This window comes from Perissodus microlepis, chromosome 10, assembly GCF_051167445.1.
Source record: "Perissodus microlepis isolate ML-2025 ecotype Zambia chromosome 10, ASM5116744v1, whole genome shotgun sequence".
NCBI classification, from domain to species: Eukaryota; Metazoa; Chordata; class Actinopteri; order Cichliformes; family Cichlidae; genus Perissodus; species Perissodus microlepis.
Genome location: NC_140470.1, coordinates 17,915,463 through 17,939,757, shown reverse-complemented (window position 1 = coordinate 17,939,757; position 24,295 = coordinate 17,915,463). Strand labels below are relative to the sequence as shown.

Here is a 24,295-nt window from a genome sequence, read left to right as displayed (position 1 = left end):
AGTGTGCACACACACAAGTGTGCACACACAAAACCCCTGCCAGGATCATTAGAGATCTTCATCGAGTGCTCCATAGCATCTAACATGCAGTGACAAATTTGTGCAAGACACCATGAAGGCCAAACATACCCTCTCTCTATTCCCCATATCAACCAGCATGCATGCACACAAACACACATACACACACACACTCTCCCTTTTTAACTCTATGACCTCTGCCTCTTGATTCCTCATTGCCCATTTCCACCACCTGATACAATTAAGACAAGTCAAAGCATGGCATGGTGCTCATCATCTGATGATTGCAGACAATAAATCATCTCCTTTTCAGAGAAAGCCATTACCTTATCATTAACTGTGCTATATGTAACTATCTAACGCTGTTCTCTACCTACCAGCAGGCTGACCATGTCACTGTTGTGCCAGATCTCTGTGTTTTTCAGAAGCTGGTGATTGGATGGGTCTGCTCTCCAGGGGATACCCTACAACCTGGAGGACCACTCTAACCAGCACCTCCACGACACCGTGAACTAGGTGACTGCCAAACAGCCACTACAGCTGCAGTAAAAGATGATGATGCTGAAGTCCACATCTAAACTCACAGCTAATCATGAGACCTAAATCTGTTGGGTGAATCGTGACTCATATCTTGGATCTTGGTCATACCACATAAAATCATCTTCATCATCATAATCATCATGTGGCCAAACTGCCCTCCCCAAGCTGCTTCTGAATGACACTAGGCTGGGTTGATTTTAAAAAAAGAACAAGAAGCTGTGTCAGACTTTTTACATTTTGAAAACACAGAGAGGAAAATCTATGACTGACAACCACAACGGAGTACAAGTCTGGTTTAAAAGACATGTGTTTGATGACCTGAGGTCAGCGGATCCTTTTGGAACATCCAGTCAATGAGGCTTAACCTTTGGATGACTGCTCCATGGCTCACACCTCCCCTGTTTGGGGCCCAAAGAGTTTCAACGCTGACCCTCTAATTCTCTCGGTACGTGCTGTCTGTCTGAGTGCTCTGGCACAGGGTGTCTGAATATCAGGACAGATTTAAGCACTGATGTAGAAACGGCAGCCTGTCTAGAAATGTATGAGAAAGAGGGCTATTTGATTCATGCCCGGTTCTATTCAATTCAATTTATTGTCATCACACAAAGCAGAGCCAGTGCAATGAAATTTGCAGCATCAATCAGGGCAGCACAGCGACACGACAAGTGCACAGACCGAGGCCTTCGCTGGCTCAAATAGAAGGAAGATCAATACAATGTTCTCCATAGAATTACCATACGATAACATGCATGGGAGTATAGGGTAAGATAAACAGCAGATTAACGAGTTTATTAGTAACCTGTTATTACTGATAAAGTGGCAGAGCATGGCAGTCTCTGATCCAGTCATTGTGTTGTTCCATAACATGAACAGCGCAGACACACACATATACATAGAGCCTGTCCTGGCACAGCGAAGCTTTAATATAAATGTCCCCTCAGCTGGAAATTGTTTCCAGCGCAGCTGAAAGACCGCTTTTATTGAGCTAGTTAAACACCCCCACCCCATCCCCCTTTTCTCCTACACACAACCAGCACACACGCTCCCTCTTTATACTCGACATAATACTTCTAAAGAAACACAAGGTATTTTTCTGCATTTGTAAGCCTTTTTTTAGATTTACTTAAATTATACACCGAAAAAACAACAGTGTCACAGTTTTAAGTAAAGTCCTCATCGTGTAATGTCGTTTGAATGACATTAAATATAAAGCATGACATTATAAGAGGACCCAAAAGTCTGCAAATGTAGTTAATGCCTGGTGTAAACCTGAAATAAATGCATTACTCATTTAGAATGAACATGTTTGTGCAGAATTTTCATCAGCGGGGGGGGGGATGGAAAAATACAAAAGCGTCCAGTTTGCATTAATGATTCACATTAGTTCACATTGCCGGTTGGGAAAAAAATGACAATGAGCAGAATATTTAATGACGCTATCATGCCCCCTTTGCACAACTGCCTCGGGTGGTTGAGAAAACGATATAAATGAACAAAAGGTTTTCACTCGGTCTCCTTTTGGAAAACAAGACTTTCTATGTAAAGGACATTATAATGAGCTTTTGTTAGACTGCTCATCTTCCTTTTCCCGTCTAACTCTGTGGCCCTTTCTCAACTTGTGTTTCTCTTCCTCTTTTCATCTTCTTAATTCAGCCGACTGAAGCATGAATTTAATTCCTTTAGTATTAGGTGGCAGCTCAGCTTCTCCTTATCTCTCTTTTACAGTTAAGCTGCTGTTTTCTTAGACGTTAACTTAAAATACATTGTGGTCCTGTCTTTGATTATATTTCTGGGTTTATGGCGATTTAAAACAGATGAAGAACAGTGGTGGGATTGTGCATTTGGGTGTTTTTCTGCCAGAGTTATATTTGCGCCATCGTGGGATGGGCCTTCAGCTACGTCAAGTTGGGAGATTTACAATTTACAGGAAACATAATTGAATGTATTGATGACATTTGCATGATTATAGACTCAAAGTGTCTTTTTGCATGGCTAGCCAGTGACATAAGGCGTTAAATGATGCAGTGCCAGCAGCACAGTAGCAGCATCATTACATACAAACAGCGGCTTTTTGAAGCCAGTCCAGTTTGTCCTGGGATCTGGAGCAAAAGTGAGCTGGCGTGGGTGTTACTCCACCGGCAACACCAACAGCAAATACGTCACATTTAACAGCAAGAACAGGTTGTGCGTTCGCTGCTTCCTTCATGCAAATATGCACATGCTCACATTTGTCAAAAAATAAACATGCACATTGACATCAAAAGCAGCTGCAAGCACACAGGGATTCATTTGTTGAGTGTGCAAGCGCTTGTGTACGACTTACGTTCATACCCCCTCATTTAAGTCATGCTTGGACTGAACCATTTGGCACAAAAGCCTAAGAGTATCCTCGGTTTACTTTTGTCCTGAGGTGTTTTGTGTCCAGCATCTACTACTAAGAACATTTCTGTTTTGGAAGAGCTCAATGCCAAGAAATCACAGTTGTCACATCACTATTATTGCTCCAAGGACACAAACATTTACAACTACAACCTGAATTTTATACAGTTTTGTATTTTCAATTGAGTGTAGTCATAGCCGTTTAAATTCACTTTAGCTTTTATCATTTAAAAATGTTCTGTTTTAGTTTCAGTGTTAGTTAGTAACTGCATGCAACAGCTGCCTGTCTACTATTAAGACTATTAAGAGGATCAGAATCAGACGAGTAGACCAGTTTCATCTTGAATTACCAGCCCCCACTCGCCCCCAAAATGATGAAGCAGTTCAACGCATTCCTCAGCCTGTGCAAAGCCATACCTGCCAACACCAACTGCTGAAAAGGGGAGGGTTTTCTAACGTAATAAGTGCTTATCCCAGCACAAGCACAATCTGGCTTTTTCCTTGTAATTCCTTGGGGTGACTTAAACAACTATTCCCTCTTTTAATAAAATCTGTGCCAATCCTGAATTCAAAAATAGGAAAAAACTTTAACTTTAATATAAGGATCCAAACGAGGAAGTAACACTTTATTTATACTCCGCAGTATTTTGATTGTGGAGTTAATGTTTAAAAGCACCTGTAACAGCACAGAGGCTGAAGGGAAACCTAAATTCTGCAGAAAACAAATTGATCATCATAATTGATGTTTATTGTTTTTGCTTTGGGGAACTTAAATATCAATGAGATTGCTTTTTTATAAGTGGAGTTTTTTTATTCCTCCACAGCTGCTCCATATGTTACTCATTCTTCAAGCATAATGTTTTACTTTGGTTCGGAGCAGCCAAGAAAAAAGAAACAAAAAAGCAGGTTAATCATCAACTGTATATAAAAGATGGCCCCCAGCTTCCAGGTAAGAAAAGTCTGCATTCTTTCCAAAGGCCAGTCCTTTTTTATGTTCAGTTTGTCAATTATTTTCCCACAGGGAGAATAACTGATTACAAAGGATGGCATGGAAAAGGATGGGTGGGCAATGTCCAACAAAATAAAGCCAACATGGAAGTGGCAAAAACTGCAGGTCCTCTAGGTGTCACTTGAGGCTGGCTCCAAAAGACAGCCAATCCCCAAAATGAGTAACTTAACAGCATTAGAAAGCATGGTTATGGCCTGGTACGAAACACAGGTTGAACCTTTATGGACAGTCTATAGACAAGTCAACTCCCTGGATAAATTCGGGGCATGGCTGAATTGTTTTGACAGGTATCCCAACAATGGCACCGGATTAGCGTCTGCTAGGCTTCATCCACATCCTTCCAGTAACTAAACTGGACCTGTTCACTCTGTGTGTGTGCTGTAGGAGCATTTTTAAAGTATTATCTGTCTAATTTTCTTCCTTGTTTTCTACTACAGACCAGCCTATATGTTTGTGCTTTAATTTTGGTGACTGATATTCAGTATTTATTAGTCTGTTCCTTAGCACTAATTAGCTGATATGTGCATATCTGCACTGGACAGTTACAGTTTATCAATGCAGCTTGCTAACCAAAGTTTGTCACCTTTATCACTCCACCCATAAGATAACGTCCGGCGTCAACCCCCCCACCCCAAAAAAAAAAAAAACAAGGCGTCCCCCAAAGCACTAAAGGTTAGATTTCAAAATGCAGAGTTAGAAGTCAGTGATCATGTCATTGATGCTACATCCATCTTTTATACTGCATACTGCATGCAAGTCCATCATTTACGTACAGTCTATGGTTGAGATGAATGTAAACACGGTATTCACTTACAGCACTACCGTAACTCTCCAAGCACGATACCATACATGTATAGAAGAAAACTTGCAGCTTCTTAAAAGGTTATGGTCACGACGTTCTAAAAATTCATATTTTTTACATTAACAAGGACAATACTGCTTAATAGAACAACACGTCAAAGGAAACAGACAAGCTGGGAGAAAGAGATCAGGGAGAACTAACAAGTACGTAGCACTACATATTTGCAGCACATTCACAGGATGCACATGCCCAGACACAGGCCACAATGAAGAACATGCAGGCAAACACAAGCAAAAAACAGTTACATAACCAATCGATAGATGACAGCTTCTCAGTTGGACTTCCTGTTGGTGTTGTGGACATGCATCAATGCAATTAAATTACCTCTATACAGAGGACTGCTGGGGATATACATTGACAAGAGCTTTTCTAATATCATTAACTGTAAATACAGCTTTGAAGAGTGATACAGTCCATTTTGCAGCGACAAAGCATCCCCTCACAAATTAACTATAAATACAGCAACACAGTCCACAAACAGATCATAAAAAAACTTGACAACTCTTTTTCTTTTCCAATCCCATCAATCAAAATATCGACTAAATGTATTTGGCTCATTTATCTTTGTTAAAATATTTATATATATTTTAGCTGCTGTATCTATTCGAATCTCCTGACTGGCTTGAAATTAATAGGAATCAGGCACACAGCTCCTGCACCTTCAGAACTACCATTAGAACTTTCCATGGAACTGCGAGGCCTGCATGTGACGATGCCAGAGTCAATATGTCAACTGCTGCACGGGGGCAAGATGACGTAATCCTGATCTGTGACTCAAGACGGGCAGTACATGGCATTGGTAGCACACACATATCCAACGACATGCTTTCTCCAACTGCCGCTGTCAGGCTTCAGTCATATTCTCGCTCCCTCTGAAAGTGTCAATCAAAGCCTTGTTAGCATCTCCAGCCTGAAGCTGACAACGCCTGCAGATCTGTCACTGTGGCATACGTGCTGAGCTAAGCTCTAGCTGGAATCAGAACATCAGAACTGGTAGCGTTGTTTTCTGCAGCAAGGATTCCCCACCCATTGTTTCTTTCATTCCTCATCTGCCACCGACACACAGTGGCCTCTGACCCTGACCTTTGACTTCTTTTGTGTGTGTGCGTGCCTGCGTGCGTGTTTGTTTTGTTTGTTTGTTTCAATGATCAAGTTGTAATGAAGCTAGGTCCTCCACGCCAAAATGATCCAGTTTGGGTGGTTTGGCATTTAATAAGAATGCCTCCCGGGTGGGCGGCTTCCTCAGAATGTTTTCTGGGAACGCCCAGCCGGGAGGAAACCCAGGGGAAGACTCAGGAGGAACCGGGAAATGCTGTTTAGCCTACTGCCACCTCAGTCCGACTCCCGAGAGTTAGAACTGTACTGTACCACCTGGTTTGTTTTGAGTCAGAGCTGCGATCACCTCCTCCAACACAAATTAACATGTTCTCGCCAGTCCACAAATGACGGGGTGTCTGAATACTACACTTGTTGTGTGTGAGTGAGTATGTGTGATCACAGTCTTTATTTCTTCATATCATCTCATAGCAGGATCGCATGTGTTCCTGTAGTAGTAACCTCATCCAACCGGGAAGAAGGACCAAACAGTTAAATTCATTTAAAATTTGCAGGAGCAGTTGATACAAAACTGGATACAAACTATTTCTTTTTGTGTCAATCAAACAGCTAATTCCTAAATGACTGCTTATTTGATAAAATAGCTGGAAAATGTCCGCAAGTTCTTAAGGACCAAGCGGAGGATTTCAAAAAGCTGCATTTTTGCTTTAAAATAGCAGCTAGCTAAACGGCTAATTCGCTGACTTGTGGAAGCACCCTTCACTGACGCAGTCACCAAAACTCCTCTGTATCACTGACAAAAATCTGAGATGTGTCGATATGATTAAGAGGTCTGCAAACAGGTTAAACCAAAACTTGCTGTTGTTAATGGTTTAAAACAAGCATTAGTATACAAATGCTGCTGTTTCATGGTCTGTTACAAGTCTATGTAAGCTGAAGCTCCCTGTCTTGCCTGTTAAGCTGGGACATATCGAAAGCAGCGATGTCTGAAATTCACTCTCTGCTCTGTGGGCCTTTCAGTCTCGTCTGTGGCGTATTCATTCAGCTGGGCTTATCTGAAAAAGGGCGCTGCTATCTTCTCCTCTTCCCGCTACTCTCTCAGTCTCTCGTCTCGTCTTGTTGCCACAACACATACCTGCAGTACACAAAGACCTATCCTTCTACATACTTTCACGCAGACACACACCCAGACTCAGATCCAAGCGTCTCACTGTTGCCATGGGGACTATTTCAACCCTGTCAGCACTTCTAAGATCTGCCCGGAGAGAGGCAATTTGCCCCTCTTCCCATGCTTCGCAGTCTTTCTATCTACCCATCCTCCCCTCCTCCTGCTCCTGCTCCTCCTCCTCTTCTTCTTCTTCTTCTCCCATTCGAAGATGGAAAAAAAAATCCCATCCTCCATTCTCGAGAGGCATGACTATTGCTTCTCCTATTCTTTCTGTCAGATTCATTCACCCACAGTGTTTGGCACCAGCAATCTCCTCTCCTCCTACTCTCACTCCCACTCTATACAGCCTTTATGAGGCTGTGTGTATACACTTGCTTCTTCCTCAGGCTGAGTGAACATTGAGGTGGGGGGGGGGGCTTGGGGAGAATGTGCATCTGCTGCTGATTTCAGCCACACAGGATCAGCTAAGTGCTGAGAGCTGAGATTTTCCCCCCAAATTTCCGTGGGGAACACAAGGGGCCAGTTTGATGTATCGACTGAGCCACACCACAAAAGGGAAGATTAGAAAACCTGAAGTGTCTTACTCATGTGGCGATTTTGACCTTTATGTTTCTTCTGCAGGCATTTTAATAGCGTAAGCCTGGAGCAGGCATAAAAAAACGATTTAAAAAAGGGGGAAAGGATTACTACTTTGGAGAAGTGAAAAGAATATTATTACTCTACCTCTTAAGAAATGAACTTTATGGCCAGCACTGCCGATAAATGATGTAATAATAATGTGATACTTCCCCAACGGGGGAAATTCTCAGAGAACAAATCAGGCAGAGCCATAAACCAGCTGGCAGGGATTCACTGAGTTGCTTGAAGACAATTTAGCAGGAGGCTTGTGGCTCAAAACCAAAGTTCACTGGCTGAACGATGCTCTTGTGCTACCATAAAAAAAATAATAATAATAATATCCACACCCACAGCCAAGGTGACATAATATTTTAGTATTCAGCTTCCAGTACTTTACAGGTCAAAAGATAAAAGATCCGGCTCATAATTATGTCTGTAATCTGTGAGAATCCCTCGCCATGAGCTACACTTTGAGATGCTCTAACACACATATACACAGTGGACGTCTCATTTACTTCCTCATAGCATTATCCAAATATCCCGACAACATTATGGACCTGCAGCTAAGGGGATCAGCTGAACTTGGACAGGCCGGAGCAGGGCCACAGCTGGGATAGCTGATCTCCCGGAGGGGCCATATTACACGGTTTATCCTTTCTATACATAGACCTGTAAGTATTCTTAGTGCCACCACACGCTGGCAGCAAAGATAACAGCCATAAAACTGTCATGCCCACGGGAAGGGACGCACTACGTCAAAGACCCAAACCCAGCTAAATGCACTTTGTGATGCTTTTAATTTGTGACAGTGGGGAGACAGGAAGCTGACGTAAATCCTTATGTGGAGAGCTCATAATACACATGACAGCCAGTAAGCTAGTGTAAAACAAGTTAAGATGTCACAGTGACTGAAAGAGTTGCCTGCTGATGACCACTTTTTACTGCCTTTGTTTTAAGGTCTACATCAGTAGGTGTGACATGTCGCTGTATGACGCTGATTTTATAAACTCCAGGGTGCTTTCAGGCTTTCTGCAATGGTACAAAGCTCCAATCTGATAAAGGCATGAGGAACAGATCTGAGCGGGAAGTATCATCAAACTGGGAAATGCAGAGTAATCGCAATACGATAAATCACAGCAACATAATTAAAAGTATGTGTCCCCACAGGATCGTGCTGCTGGTTATTGCAGTTTCTGCTCATGTTTTACAAATGTTTGTGCATGCGCTGCCTTCTTTTTTCATGTGTTTGTGTGTGTTTTAAAATGTACTGATCTTTTTAAACTTCATATAACGTTTCCAGGATGCCATTGTCTTCCACGGCTCCCTCTGCAGCGTGAAGATGAATTTCTAAACCCTTGTAACTTTCTTGAGTAATGCATGTGCAATTAACTCAACTTTTCTTTAGCTTCAGGATTTACGAAAGGGTGCCGACCAGAGCTCAAGTGGAGCAAATGATCTGTCCAGCAGTTTGTAATCTAAATATGTTCAATTCAGGTCTGAGGTTCTGATTTCTTCCAAAAGCTGGACCCAGGTAATGTTAAGCTTTATGTCATGAACAAAACTGCCTGCTAACCTCCACAATCAACTTCTTTCTTCACATTTCCTAACTTTTTAAGCTCTCTCTGGATGCAACTGCCTCACCACAGCAAGATAATATGATGCATAAAAATGAAGGTACACTTGATGATGGATTGTAAATGGAGTATAAAGCTTCCAGAGCTTGCTAATGGAGCTTCACACTTAGTCAATGGCAGCCTAAAACTTTTTACAACATGTACTTTTAAACAGTCAGCAAGAAGAAAAGAAAAAGTTAAACTTCCACATTTTATTTCCAGAGAACCTCTGGAGACCCAAATTTGATCAGCCATAAAGGGTCACACATACAGCTGAATTAATAAAAGCAGAAGTAGCGGTCGTGGGCAGGACACGCTCAGACGCGTCTGCTTTCAAGTCCAAAGCCTGAGGAAATGAATGGGTGTGAATGTTAAAACAGCGGAGGAGCTGACAGGCATTTCTCTTACCATGTCCGCTGGGGTGCTGCCCGTCATCGTGAAGCTTCTCCCGGTACTCGGAGGTGTTCAAACGCACATACACACACTCACAACTCTCCCTCGCAGGGCAGATGCCAATATTCCTTCTCTTTTTTTTCTTCCTTTTTCTCGCACTTGTAAAAAAGCTCCCCGCAGCTCTGACAAACGCGTCCTTGTGATGTTTTAAAAGCAGGAAATAATTTTTTATTCCCGGCGACTCGCTCTTTCTATCTCTGTCTGTCTTTCTTTTTTTCCCCACAGTCACAACACTGAGGTAGCCGAGACGTGTGAAAATGCCTCTTCCTCTCTATTGCACAATCATTTCGTTAATTTCTCTCCCTCACAAATCACTGATTTGGGGAAATATACTTAAGATTAGAGGGGCAAACTGTCGACCCGAGGGCCTCCTTTGACCCTCAAACATCAACAATATCCCGATTCAGAAAAAACAGAGGTGCCTACGACATGCGAAAAAACCAATACTGCTGGCACATCCGGACGCGGACCTTGTTCTCTCGGGGTGGAAAAAGAACAAAAAAACATCCGCAAGGTTAACGGCTGCCGTCCTCTGATAAACTCGGACACGTCCGCCGGTCGGCGTGAAAAGGCGAAACGGTGATATGAGCCGGTCCTGCTCTTTAAAACGCGGGTATGACCGCTGTTAGCGTTTCAGACTGCACTGCTGCACCTTTAGGACCCGTTCAGCTGTCATTCCGCTGCCTTGAGTCAGAGTAAAGCTAGCCAACGATTCAGAACTTCCGGTGTGGGTTTTCGAAATAAAAGAATGTAACCGCTTAAAGTCTTTTTGTGTGAAAGTTTTTCTTTGAAAAAAATGGAAAAAAAATAATGTACAAATCATGACATTAGTCTAGCATTCTGGGGTTTCTATCTGTCTATCTATCTATTTATCTAGCTATCATTTAATTTTTTTCATATCATAGAACTTCCTACTTAAATTATAATTCTGAAACATTATGTGGTTGTCTCCTCCCACTAAAGCAAGTAATAATATTAATAAATATAAAACACATTAATTCATGAACAATAATAAAAAAATAAAAGTATCTATCTATCCATCACTACTAATCCTATTTTCTATTATTATAGTATATTATACTATTGTTTTAGTTGTTCACTGGTAATTTGTCTGATTACTCCAGAAAACTACTCATGTAAGCTGCACAGCTATTTTATTGAAGAACATCTATACAATAGCCTATTAAACATTCATCAAATATTTCATTATCCTTAATGAGCTGTGGCAGTGCACCGTGACCACAAAATCCCAAATGAAAAATTATCTTACTTGTAGGGCACAAGTGGCCTCATGTTATCATTCGTAGTTATTCTATTCATCTGATTTCTTTGACCAGTCTATTGCTGGGCCAACGCAAAGACACAGTCACACTCACCTGTGGCCAATTTACCTGACCCATGCATGTCTTTGGACTGTGGGGAAAAACAGTTTTCCCCATGCATGTGCAACCTCCTCACGGACTGGTGGATTTGAACCCAGACCTCATTATTATTATTATTATTATTATTATTATTATTATTATTATTGCTCTATGACCTATCTATAAGTAATAGAGCAATAATAATGGAAGTGTGGGCTGCTACAGGGTTAACATTTTGGTTGAACTAATTGGCAATAAAAAAATATATATATTATGAAAACCACAAATTCTTCAGAAATTTTCAACCATTATGTCAGGGTTCATTTTTGTTTTATTTTGAAGTAAGAATTAGCTTATATCCGGATGTCGGCGTCGTTTTTTTTATTTAACATGGCGTCAGTAGCCAGATTTGGAGGGTGGATCAGGAAAGGGAGTGTTGAACATATTTAATAAAAGTAGTGGGACCGTGGATTGGAAGACAGCGCAGTGCAGTTTGGTGGAAGAATAACCAATCACACTTCCACAGCAGCAAGAAGGGCAGAGAACACACAGGAGGGACAAAGGTGGAAATCTAATAGGGCATATCCAATCTTGCACAGATTGCTGTAATCTTATTCTTCTTTTGTCTTTATTTACAAAATCTCAGTTAATAAAGCCTTTCTTAATCATTTGTCACTAAATGAAATTAATATATCGTGTTGATTGATACCCTTCTTCGCCAGTGCCTCTGGAAAGGTTAAAGGTAGGGGATTCAAAGTTGTACAGTTGCACTTGCAGACAGGACTGTGTGACATCACTTCCATTAGTGAGCTGTGACTTAGACGATGAGACAAGGCAACAAGGATCCTCCTGTAATCCTCCTTAATCAATAAATCAGACATTCAGTACACAGGGAAGAGTAAAGAGCAGCAATAAAACAGTACTGTATATTTTACATTTAACATCGTTAGTATTGTATACAATAAATGGACTACTTAACAAGTAATCTGATTAAGAAGTGAAAAAACATGACAGCTTTATAATATGAATTCAATATAGCTGTCAGGTTATTTATAGCATACATCTAATACATGTAATATAATATCCTGTCCTTCATGGAGTGCTCTGCCTTGTGTGGGTGCATGTGCATGTGTGTGCGCACTTGTGTGGCCTTGTTTCCGTCAGGGGTCGAGATATGCATCGGCAGCAGGTCTGTCATCTCTCTGGTGGAGTGAATGAAATCCATTGTGGCATCAGGAGAGGCTTTTTCTCAGAGATCTACTGGATTAACTACCTAATCTCCCCACTATAAAGGGAGAGTGAAGAGGGCAAGTGAGTTACGCACACTCACACAAACACACACACAACCATCAGCATGCCTGTACGAGCATAGTAAAGTGTGGAAGTGGTTTTGTTGGCTTTGTTTTCCAAATTACGGTCAGTGTGTGATTTTCGCCAAGCAAAGGAGGGCATCGATTGAATAGTACTGCCATTACCAAATCATCTCTTAATTATTTTCTACCTGCTTGATAATTATCCAATATATAAAATGATAAAATGTTAGAAGAACTGATTGCAAACTCAAGACGATTGCTTCTAATTGCTGTGTCATTTTAATGTTGAATATATGTTAGATACATGGCACACGTACACTCACAGCCACCTTATTAACTACACGTTAGGTATACCTGACACAAGTATCTAATCAGCCAATCATATGGCAGCAACTCGTCATGATATGGTCAGGACAGCCTGCTGAAGGTCAAACTGAGCATGAGAACGGGGAAGAAAGGTGACTGTGAATGTGGCGTGATTATCGGTGCCACAAATGCTGGTCTGAGTATTTCAGATTTCAGAATCAGATATTCCCACACAACCATCTCTAGGGTTTCCAGAGACAGGCCAGAAAAGCCAAAATATCCAGTGAGCAGCACCTCTGGGTGAAAATGCTTTGTTGATGCCAGAGATCAGAGGAGAATGGCCAGACTGCCTTCAGCTGATAGGAAGCCAACAGTAACGCAAAAGAAAACACTTGTTACATCAAAGACATGCAGAAAAGCATTTATGAAAGGACAACATGTTGAACCTTGAAGCGGATGGCCTATACCAGCAGAAGACCACACCGAGTGCCACTTGTGTCAACTCTGAAAAGGAAACTGTCACAATAATTTCACAACAGAAGATTGGAAGAATGTTGCCTGCTCTATATTTTCTTTGCACACTTAGGGCTTCTTAGCACCAGCAGAATATCACTGAAACACCACAGCCTAGTATTGTTCTAACATGCCATGTCACAAAGCTCAAATAATCTCAAACTGGTTTCTTGAACATGACAATGAGTTCAGTGTACTCAAATGGCCTCCAAAGACACCAGATCTCAATCCAGTCGAGCACCTTTGGGATGTACGGGAGATGCACATCATGGATGTGCAGCTGACTTATCTACTGCAGCTCTTAGATGCTATCATGCCACTATGGACAAAGATCTCTGAGGGATGTGTCCAGCACCTTCTTGATTCTATGCCACAAAGAATTAAGAGTGATCTGAAGGAAAAGTTGTCCATCCTGGTACTAGCAAGCTTATTAAGTGAAGCTGAAATGCAGATATTTTCCATTATGATCCATAAAAGAAACATCTGGTTGTAAAAGTTCCACATGCTTGGCTTGTGTGCAGCCAAGTTCAAGGTTCAAGGTTCAAGGTTCTTTATTTGTCACATGCATAGTTATACAAGTATAACACACAGTGAAATGTAACCTGACACGCATTATTGTTGCATTGTGGTTAGAGGTTGAGGTTATTTGCATTATATTAAAGCTGTACATAAGCCTAATGTCACATGGTATTTGATCTATGCCTTCTGTATCCAAGCCTGGATGCAAGACAGACTTTCCGCGGTCTTCTGCAGATGTGCTCCAACCAAAATGTCTCGTATCTGGATTAAATAAATCCAAGCATTGGTGAGCGTTCAGAGTCTCAGTGTGCCTGTGCAGCATGTGTTTCCCTGCTCAGCACTTGTCTTTTCTTGTTTGACAGTGCAGGTCTGTGTAATATAAACTGCCCAGTCACCTCTGCAGTCCTTTACTTCCTCTATTCAAAGTCTGCTGATCAAATAGAAATGTTACATTCAGTTTAAAGACAGTACACCTCTGTAAGCCTCTGCCCGGGCTCTAGACTGTTCTGCTGTCTCACTCAGGCCACACACATACAACGACACATTTATGGAACTACAATGCTTGGCCACAACAAGGAAACAAATCCTTGGTTGCTTCATAGGTCAAAGGGCTTGATTAGAGATTAAGCAGCACAGTGTATCCACTTTCAGAGAAGATCTCTTTCCACTTCCAGTGACGCTACAAAACAGTTGTCGCATTTCAGCTTTGAAGGGCAGCACTCAGCGGTTAACACTGCTCCATATATAAACACTGACTGTCAGCCTAGCAGCGCTGGGATAGTCCTCTACCAGTGCCCTCTGCCTCTCCATGTTTTCCTCAGAATATTAACATGCGCCGTGTGTCACCAGCTATTCTTAGATCCTGAAGTAGACTTTGAGCTTAGACTGTGGCTCAAAGATTGGGGGGGGGGGGTTGTTTTGTTTTTTTCCTCTGGAAGCTACCAACGCAACACAACACACAGTGTGACGCTTCATGCCCTCAGACTGAGAGGACAATCCAGTTTGTCTCTCCCAATGGAGGTATGAGCAATTATTTCCCTACCACGGGCACGGTGTAACATCTCTTTCCTGCTAATATGCTTTCATGCCCATCAGTCCCTCACTGAGAGAGATCAACAACCTAAATCATTAACCTGCTCATTATTTATCCAAATAATGAGCAAAACCAACAACCAGCCAGTACAAGGAGTGTTTTATAAGAACAAAAAGCCACTGAATTCAACAAGTTCTTTCATTTTAAATAATCCCCCTGTCATTTTTGTTGTTGTTTTTTTGTGTGTGTGTGAAAATCTCCAGAGAATCTTTTCCCAGACTGACAACTCTGCTACAAATATCACCAATCCCAAAAGAGCTGCCATTATTATGCAGGATCAGGTCCCCCTCAAAAGCCGTAGTCTAAACCTGAGTTGGATTAGGCTCAGACTTACCAGGAGACACCCTAAGCCTGAGCTTATCTACAGCGAACTATTGTTGTGCGGATCAAGCGGAGGTGGGTACACCTCTAATCTGTCCACCTGTCTAACACACTTAGTGTTAAATCTGCACAGGCATCTGGCCTGACATCCCCCTGACAGACCTTTGCTGAAGGCTAAATCTAGTCGTGTCTGTGATTTCAAGTTACTTCATTTATCTGTTTGTTTTGAATCGCTGTCGAGTGCAGTTGGTGGTTTCTCTGGAGTTAAGCGGTACATGCTCGTCACAGTTAAAACCTCCCCCCTCCATGGCTATGAAAACATTTGTCATCACCGCACATTTTTGCCATCTGTCTACCACAGAAGGGGAGTAAAATAAACACTCGGCACTTGTATTTTGTATCGACGTGCACCTGCTGCAGGGAGTGTGGAGCCTTATTTCCACACTCTCTGTTTACCTGTGAATGTGAGTTATTTAGCATTTATTCTCTGTGTTTGTAAGAAATGTCCCAGAGAGGCACTGTTCAGTCCATCGGCTGGCTTTGTGCTCTTCCCTTTCTTCACTGCCTGTTCAGCTTGTTCAACACAGTAAGTCTGTAGTGTTGCATGAAAGTAGGCATGTCAGGCACTGCCTGCCGGAATTAGGCGTAACAGGTTTACTCATCAAGCAAAAAAAAAAATGTCCATGATGTTGGATGTGTTTTGCATTACTCACGCTATGAGGACGTAAATCTGCCATCCTTTGGGGAAAAAATGGACAGGTATTTCCACATACAGTGTTTTTCATTCAACCTGATCACGCAATGCACTTTACCCTAGAAGCCACATTCACACAGTGCTTAATTGGCAACAAACACATTCACACATTTGGTTTCACCTGGACTTTAGTATCTCACCTGAAGACACTTAACATGTGTCCTGGAAGATTTGAATTAGACCTGAGTTCAGCCTTGGTCTGAGTAGGATCGGAGTAAGGTTTTGGCTAGGACAATTAAAACAAGGCAGTGTTAAATAAGAGCCAGTGGCATGTTTGCCTAACAGGTTTGAGCTCAGGCAGAGGCACACATACCCTAGAGGTTGTAAGAGGAAGAGCACCTGATGTAAAACTGCCACAGCTACCTGCTGTGGTGAAATCTTGTGAATAGGTGAGAAAGAATGTGATGTCCTCTGATGCTGCTGTATGTTGTCATGGTACATGCTCGATAATCCAGGGTAAGGAAGGTTGGTTCTGTTGTGTTTTTAGTGGGGGAAACTTTTCATCATTTATCCAAGTATCTTGTTTACTCTAAACTGACTGCATGTTTCCCAGCCTTACAAACAGTTGCATAAAGACCGAAACTAGCCCCACTGCCTAACAATGAGCCATGAGCTCAGTTTCATCATCGTTGTTACGCAAACTCCCAGCATGGTTACCCCAGCGCGGTATTCATCAAACCTGCAAAACCCTTAAAACATGCTCCAGGCAGTCCAGGGAAGAAAAACGACAGCCGCTGACAAACAAAAAATACACTGATGGTACCTTAGGTGTCAGACGTATGGGAACAGCTGAGACATATTTTATCAAAACATTGCACCTGTGTGGCTCTAAAACCCCAAAACATGCTACGCCAAAGATTGGCCGACCAAAAGGATCCGGCTCGCTCTGCACAAACTGCAGAATATAGTTTTCTGAATATTTGTTTTCTGACAAAAAACATGACGATAACTAAATAAAAACTAATGCACGAGGACAAAAACTGTGAATATATGATGAAAATATAATACACGAGCTCTAATCAGAACAAATTATAATGTGTAGAAAAGCAGGACAAATTTGGAAGTCATCCAATCAGAAGAAACCTCGTGTAGTAACATTAGATGCACACACGTGATCTTCCAATACAACAATACAACTAGCTGTCATGCTCTTTGTTTCTCATTGACAAAATGTCAAAGCTCAGGACCAAGAGAAAAGAAGACATAAGGACACATTTCGCATTCAATATTAAAAAGCTTTATAAACTGTGGCGCAACTGTCACTGGTAAACACCGGTAAAACTTGCTGTTGACATTGACACTGATATAGTGTACACAGTTAAATGCCACAATGGTGCCATTGGGAAAACCAAACAACCTGGCTAAGCAGTTGGCTCAACACAGAAAAGCTGTCTGGTCAGGACAGGATTTCACAGTCTAGTTACACCTGAGGCCATGGGACACTCTTTCTGAGGATGCACACTTGTTTGAGGGGGGAGGCCATTTATGTGGAAATGAAATAGCCAATGCTGACCCGAAGAGAGAGCCTAAAGGTACATCTTTCCCCAACTTACAATGCTACCACTCACAAACTGAAGAGTAGCCATTGATCAACAATCATTAGAGTCTGAATGTTAACAATCATGAAACTGAGCTTGTGGTTCAATATTAGGAAATAGTGCAAGTTTCTGCCGTTGTGCAACTGTACTGTTTATAAGGGTGGACAAACATACCGTCAGCTGAGACTGAAAACGCTACGTCAAATGAACAGAATCAGCTTTCTGGGGAGTATATGCAACACCACGTAGATTAAACATTCATGATAGAGGAGATTTATACTGATGAGTTAAATCTACGTCATATGTACATCACCAACCAAAAGTTTTACTTATCATTATGATGATTTTTATGATCATCTGACGTCTCAATTTTCCCCAAATGTGACACCCAAAATTTCAACTCTGAGGACAAATGTCACAAATTGTTGCACAAAAAACTTTCACTAATTCACATCATTTGCAAACTGTTTAAGTATGTTACAAAATCTCTCTTCTGACACCACCGTCTGGCCAGTTTATACATTCATCCTATTTACAATGAGTGTTTTTGTCACAATAAACAGTGCGGCCTCACGGGGTTGTCACTGTGACTCATCAATCTGTAACTATCATTACCTGTCTGCTATTTCTGGAGATACATTCATACACACACACACACACACACACACACACACACACATATATATATATATATATATATAGAGAGAGAGAGAGAGAGATAGATAGATATGCAGAAACACACACACTTTAATGTCTAACATTGGCATGAGTCCCCGTGGTTCAGTCCCCTCTGGGATCATGAAACACCGGCACAGCAATGTTTCACCAAGGTGTGGCCGCACTGCTTTTAGAGCAAACCAAAGGCATGACCAGCCTCCACCTAAACCTCCACCCTCTCCAGTTTTTCCACGTTTCACTCTGCTCTCTCTCACGGTGACTAAAGTAGAAAGGTGAGGTGCTGTTATCAGTATCACTTGAATAACGTTATGGCCACTGTGCGATAAAATTGCTACGGAACAAAACAGCAGCGATCAGATGAGCTGTGGCCCTCCACAGAGAACAAAAGCAGCTGGAAGACAAGTCCAGGGAGGATTCTTTGGTCACATAACAGAAAAGTAGCTTATGTCACACAAAAATAGGGATCATGTCATCTGCTTTATTCAGTCTTCATCCAACAAACACATGTAACAACAAGCAAATAATAGGATTATGTGTTATTTTTACTGAGCTCAGTCTGCAAGTAGCCGCTGTTTTTCAGGTGTTCACTTGTTTATTTGCTCTGTGAGTCAGCTGGTGGGAGTGCTGTGCTGATGCAGGGTTTATTTTTTGACAGAGACAGGATAACAGATTAATCAACGCTGAGTGTTTGCAGAGCTTAAAAGAAGAAGAAGAAAAAAACAAACAGACAAAGACAGCCTGACTCGCCAATGGGTTTGTTTGAGGATACAGGAGGGAGGGGGCTACAGTAGTTCTGCAAACTTCTGGCTCCATTCAGTATTTCACATGCTGAAATACTACAGACAACATCAAGAAGACAAGCCAGCTTTTAACGTGTGCCACATTTATTTTTAACGCTTTCTTTCTGGCCGAGTTTTCTCAATAATGTGTCTTATAGACCATGAAACAGCAGCTACCGTAAGTACAACACTATATCTACAACGATCAGGCAGAACGTTATGACCACTGACAGGTGGAGTGAATAACACTGATTATCTCTTCATCGTAGCACCTGTTAGTGGGCGGGATATATTAGGGAGCAAGTGAACACTTTATCCTCAAGTTGATGTGCTAGAAGCAAGAAAAATAGGCAAGCGTACGGATTTGAGCGAGTTTGACAAGAGCCAAAGTGTAATTGCTAGATGGCTGGGTCAGAACATCTCCAAAACTGCAGCTCTTTTGGGGTGTTTCCAGTCTGCAGTGCTCAATATCTATCAAAAGTCATCCAAGGAAGGAAAAGTGATGAAACAGCGACATGGTCATGGGAGGCCAAGGCTCACTGATACACACTTTGAGCAAAGGCTGGACCGTGGGGTCCAATTCAATAGACGAGCTACTGTAATTGACAAAAGAAAGTAACACTGGTTCTGATAAAAGGCTGCCAGACTACACAGTGTATGACAGTTTGTTGTTAGGGAGCAGTCAGGGTGCCCATGCTGACCCCTGTGCACCACTGAAAGCACCAACTATGGCCACATGAGCAATGAAAGAAGGTGGCCTGGTCTGATGAATCACGTGTTTTTTTTTCTTCTGCATAACGTGATGGTTGGGTGGGTGTATATTGGTTACCTGGTGAACACCTGGCACCAGGAATCACATGGAGGCAGTGTGATGCTTTGGGTAATGTTCTGCTGGGAATGGTTTGAGGAGCACAAACTCAAATGAGTTTGAATATTGACTTGGCCTCCAAATTCCCCAGATCTAAATCCAATCTAGCATCGGTGGGATGTGCTGGACAGACAACCTCACAACTTACAGGACTTAAAGGATCTCTTGTTAACAGCTTGGTACCAGAAACAACAGCACAGCTTCGGGGGGCTATTGGAGTCAATGCTTCTGGGGGTCAGGGCTGTTTTAGTAGCAAAAAGGGGACCAACACAATATTGGGCAGGTGATGCCTGGTGAGCGTATTACTGTCCGCAATAAATCCCATTCAGTAAGACAGTTTCTTCATGGAGAGAGGCAACTTCCTGCTTTGGTTTCCATCAGCTTACTTTTATTGACATAAAGAGATAAAGGCACACAACAAAACACGAGGCTGATTTGGCAACAATGTCTAAACGTAACTGAGTTATTTAGCTCGGTATTAAATGGAATAATATTGCATATTATCATTTCACCGTGATTAAACAAAGAAGAATAAAGCAGCTTTTAATTAGTTGAAGAAACAACACCACATGCCAAGCAAAGAAAAGCCAGCATATCTTTGATTTAATACTATGTATATTGTGATAGACGAATTTCATTATTCAGGCCTGTAGTGAAATTGCATCATTGCTCCGTCCTTAATATGAGTGCACTGTAATCATCTTGGCTTTTCCCTAACATCCAATCAAGTTCTAAAATTTAATCAGTGTGATGATTTAAGCTGATAACCATTCTGTTAATGAATGCGCTAAATCTGCATCCCAATTCTACAGTGAAGACCTTCATTTAAGAGATTTCGACGCTGTAAACTGCTGGCAAACGCTTTGAAAAAGCACACTTATTGGGTTTCTGATAGCGTCCTACTTCTCAATCTCTGCTCCCAGGTCACTAGGTGTTCAGCAAGAGAGGATAGGCAGATGTTACATAGACACTGAGGCCTTTAAAGTTATCTTACGAATCTTTGCACAAATACATCATCACAAAATCCATGATTTGGACACTCACCACAGTGTCTCATTACAAACGTCATCACTTCATGCTTGATAAGTGCTCAGTGTTTTTTTTTTAACGGGTTTTACTTGTTGTTCAAAGTCTAACCAAAAGAATCCATAGAGGTTTACAGTACAGCAGGACAGGGGTGTTTAATGTTTAACTCTCTAAATGTTATTGTGGAAACGATGCCTGCACGTAATTAAAGAGGAAATGCAGCACCTTGACTAGTGATACAGGTGATACAGGTTTAACTTCTGCTGGCTGCCTTGCGCGCGTGTCTGTGTGTGTGTGCGGTTTTCTTCCATCACTGAAGACAGATGGAGGACAGTTGGCAAATCAGGAAGTGCAGAGGATTAATAAGGAGGAAGTGAGGGCAGCTATGAAGAGACTGAAGAGTGGAAAGGCCAGGTGGCATACCTGGTATGGAGATATCTAGGGGAGAGGGCAGTGAAGTTTTGAATCAGACTGTTTAACACAGGGTGATGTGTAGGAGCTGCACTGTCTTTGCAAATGAGAGGGAAACAGGTGTAAGGTGGATGAGTTTAAATACCAACAATTCAAAGAAAGACACTACAAGAGAGCTAAAGAAGAGAGTGCAGGGGGGATGGAGCAGGTGGAGATGAGTGATGGGTCATTTGTGACAGTTTCTGCTACCCTGTGACAGGGTAGCAGAAACTCATTGTCAGTGTTTACATTTGGACAAGGATATGAACGATTTTGTCTTGGAACATCAAAGGTGTGCACCTTTAACCCCTATTTTGACATCAGACTGTGCTCCATGTCACTGTTTGTTGTTGTTACAACGACGCTTGTGATTGGTCAGCGGGGTTATATCTGCACTTGCTATTTTTAGCATGCTCTAATTTTATGGCGTTTTCATGTGGACAGAGATATTTTTAAAAACATTGCTTTGCATATGGGACCTTTTTATGAATGTGGAAAATCCCGCTTTTAAGAAATACTCACGTGAATAAAGACGTATTTTTCTTTTATGTTTTGCATTAGTTTTACTTCCTCCTTGTTTGTGTTGATTTTCAAACGTGTCCCATCGATTACTACCCAATCAGTTCTCAGTGTATAAATAGCCCAGCTTGTCTTTGTCAAAGCACCTGCGTATGTTGCTGAATGTGGTTCCTTGCAATATTTATGCTCCGAGTCCTCCGGTTTTATCTGGTTCTCTTTGTTATTGGACTCTATTTAAGTTTTCAACAGTTACTGAAGCTCGCTTTTTAAATTTTAATTTCTATCGTAGTGAAAAACATCAACTTTCTCTCATTTAACCGTTTATCTGTTACTTAATTTCTCCACTTTAGTATGATTGGCCACAGGGGAGGTTTTCAGGAAAAGCTGTAAAACGTATGACAATACAGTTAAAAGTCAAAAATCTTTGCTCTCCACATTTTACAAAGCAGTCTAGTGGGCCAGATTGAAGTCTTGGGTGGAACGATTCGAGGCCCCGGTCTGTATATTTGACATTCCTGCTCTACACCATAACCTGACAGATGATAAACAATTCAAATGTTGTTAAGACATCTCACTGTGGGAAAAATTGTGTTTTCATTACAAATCTGTTTATAAATTCTGTTTTCTCTGTATTTCACCTCTTCCATCTTCTCCTGCACTGGCTACAGGTAAACATTGCTTGTGCACATTGTTCACATAAACACAAAGAAATGCATTTCTTCACTCGTGTTCTCACGGCCAAAATGCCAATATTGTTCCACACAAAAGACTTGGGCGCACACACACAAAGGGAGAAAAGACATGTGAGATGATTCACTCGATACAACCACGAGTGCAGGATGACAAATTCTGTTTCACAAGAACTCAACATTTGTGTCACCGCCTACTCGATCGTTGGCAACACTTTCCACGCTTAAAAACAAAAGGACATGCCAACATACATGTAACTGCTGTCACAAAGACAATTTCATACACACATACATGTGTGTTTTAGAGCAGTACCGATAGATTCGTCTCCCACTGTGAAAAGCCTTCACATACTCACATAGTTCTTTTCTTTGGGGTTCAGTGGAATGACACACATTTTAAGCAGTTTTATCTCAGTCTGAACTATAGAAATAAAGAAAATAAAACATTTAACACAAAATTAATGGCTGATCTTTTATTTTTCTGGAAACCCTTTCTCAAAAAAAGGGGGAAAAATCAGATAAGAATAACGTTTTGGGTTTTTATCAATAGGGTTCTAAAATTAAAACATTTGCTACCAAACGTTAGTTTCTTTGTTTAGATGTTTGTGTGCCTCTAACCGCCACATTTATTCATCGCCCAGTTGTAATTTCCTGCCGTTGTGCTTTCAGCATGTATCAGATCATTTCAGGAAAAAAACTATAGAGCAAAAACGTGTCTGGGGAGTGCTTTGATGATAACTTTGGTTTCCTCACTTTGTGGAGGCAGTGCAGGGATGTATCGCAAGTGATTTCATGGGATAGATGTGAAACTGGCAGCGCTGTAGCCTACAGTGACAAAGGATTCAGAGGGGAAAGAAGACTAAAAAAAAAACCATAGAGTGAGAAATTACACTGAGATCTTTTATTCTTCTGATGTGTTATTGATACAGAAAACAGGAAGGCTGGGACGAAAGGAAATTCAAAAATTACACACCTTTGCAATAGCTCCACCAAGTGGAGATAGAGTTTATAACTAGACACTGTTTGAGTGAGAAGATCGTGACAGAATCGAAGTTAGTTCCTACAAATATACTACAAATATACTGGAATATACCACAATATCCAAATGTCTTCAGCCCTCCTTTGCTTATATGTTGCTTTCAAGGAGCCACACTTGAAATGTTTTAACATGCTCTTGAGCAATAGTTCTCCAGGCCTTCTGAAGGTGTTTGGACATTCGCTGCTTTCTCACTCACTTTTCAGTCCATTCCAGTGTGCCTGACTATTTTCAGAGGAATGGGCTTTTTTGTTTACTTTTATTTTGTTTATTTGTTAAGTCACTTAACACTGACCTATGACTCATTCAAGCATAAAAAGGCACCTAATTCTAAACATTAATCACACATAACAAACTTAGCAAAGAAACAATTTGACAGACATAAAATAGCATTTTGGTGCCAACAAGGTGATTCCAAACAAGCCATTTACTGAAGACTTTCTATAAATCAGCATGGTAAATGGACTGGTTTTTATATAGCACTTTTCTACTCTGAGTACTCAAAGCATTTTATACAACTTGGCTCATTCACTCATTTATACAAGCACTTTTTTCTGCCTAAGTGTTTTTTGTTTTTTTTTTCTAACATTCACACACATTCATTCTCTGGTGCATCAGAGAGCAACTTGGAGTTAATATCTTGACCAAAGATAGTTTCCAGCCAGGGATCAAACCACCAACCTTCATGGGTGAATAGATGACTTGCCCTACCTCCTGAGCTACAGCCACTCCAGCACGCAGATTAAGTACATGGTGTCCAGTGTGTCCTTAGAAATCTGACAAAACTGGACAAGTGGAGTACACAAGAAGAAGTGA

At 41.4% G+C, this 24,295-nt stretch overlaps 1 protein-coding gene across 1 annotated transcript in view; it reads right to left on the bottom strand.

Annotated features, from left to right (window-relative positions):
- ubl3a (ubiquitin-like 3a) overlaps positions 1 to 10,418 on the bottom strand; it is a 34,779-nt gene extending 24,361 nt beyond the window's left edge. Inside the window, exon 1 of the mRNA XM_084940439.1 lies at positions 9,672 to 10,418. Coding sequence (XP_084796565.1) covers positions 9,672 to 9,698 — 27 coding nt within the window. The 5' untranslated portion in view covers positions 9,699 to 10,418. The remainder of the gene's footprint in view (positions 1 to 9,671) is intronic.
- Between the last annotated feature and the right edge of the window lie 13,877 nt (positions 10,419 to 24,295).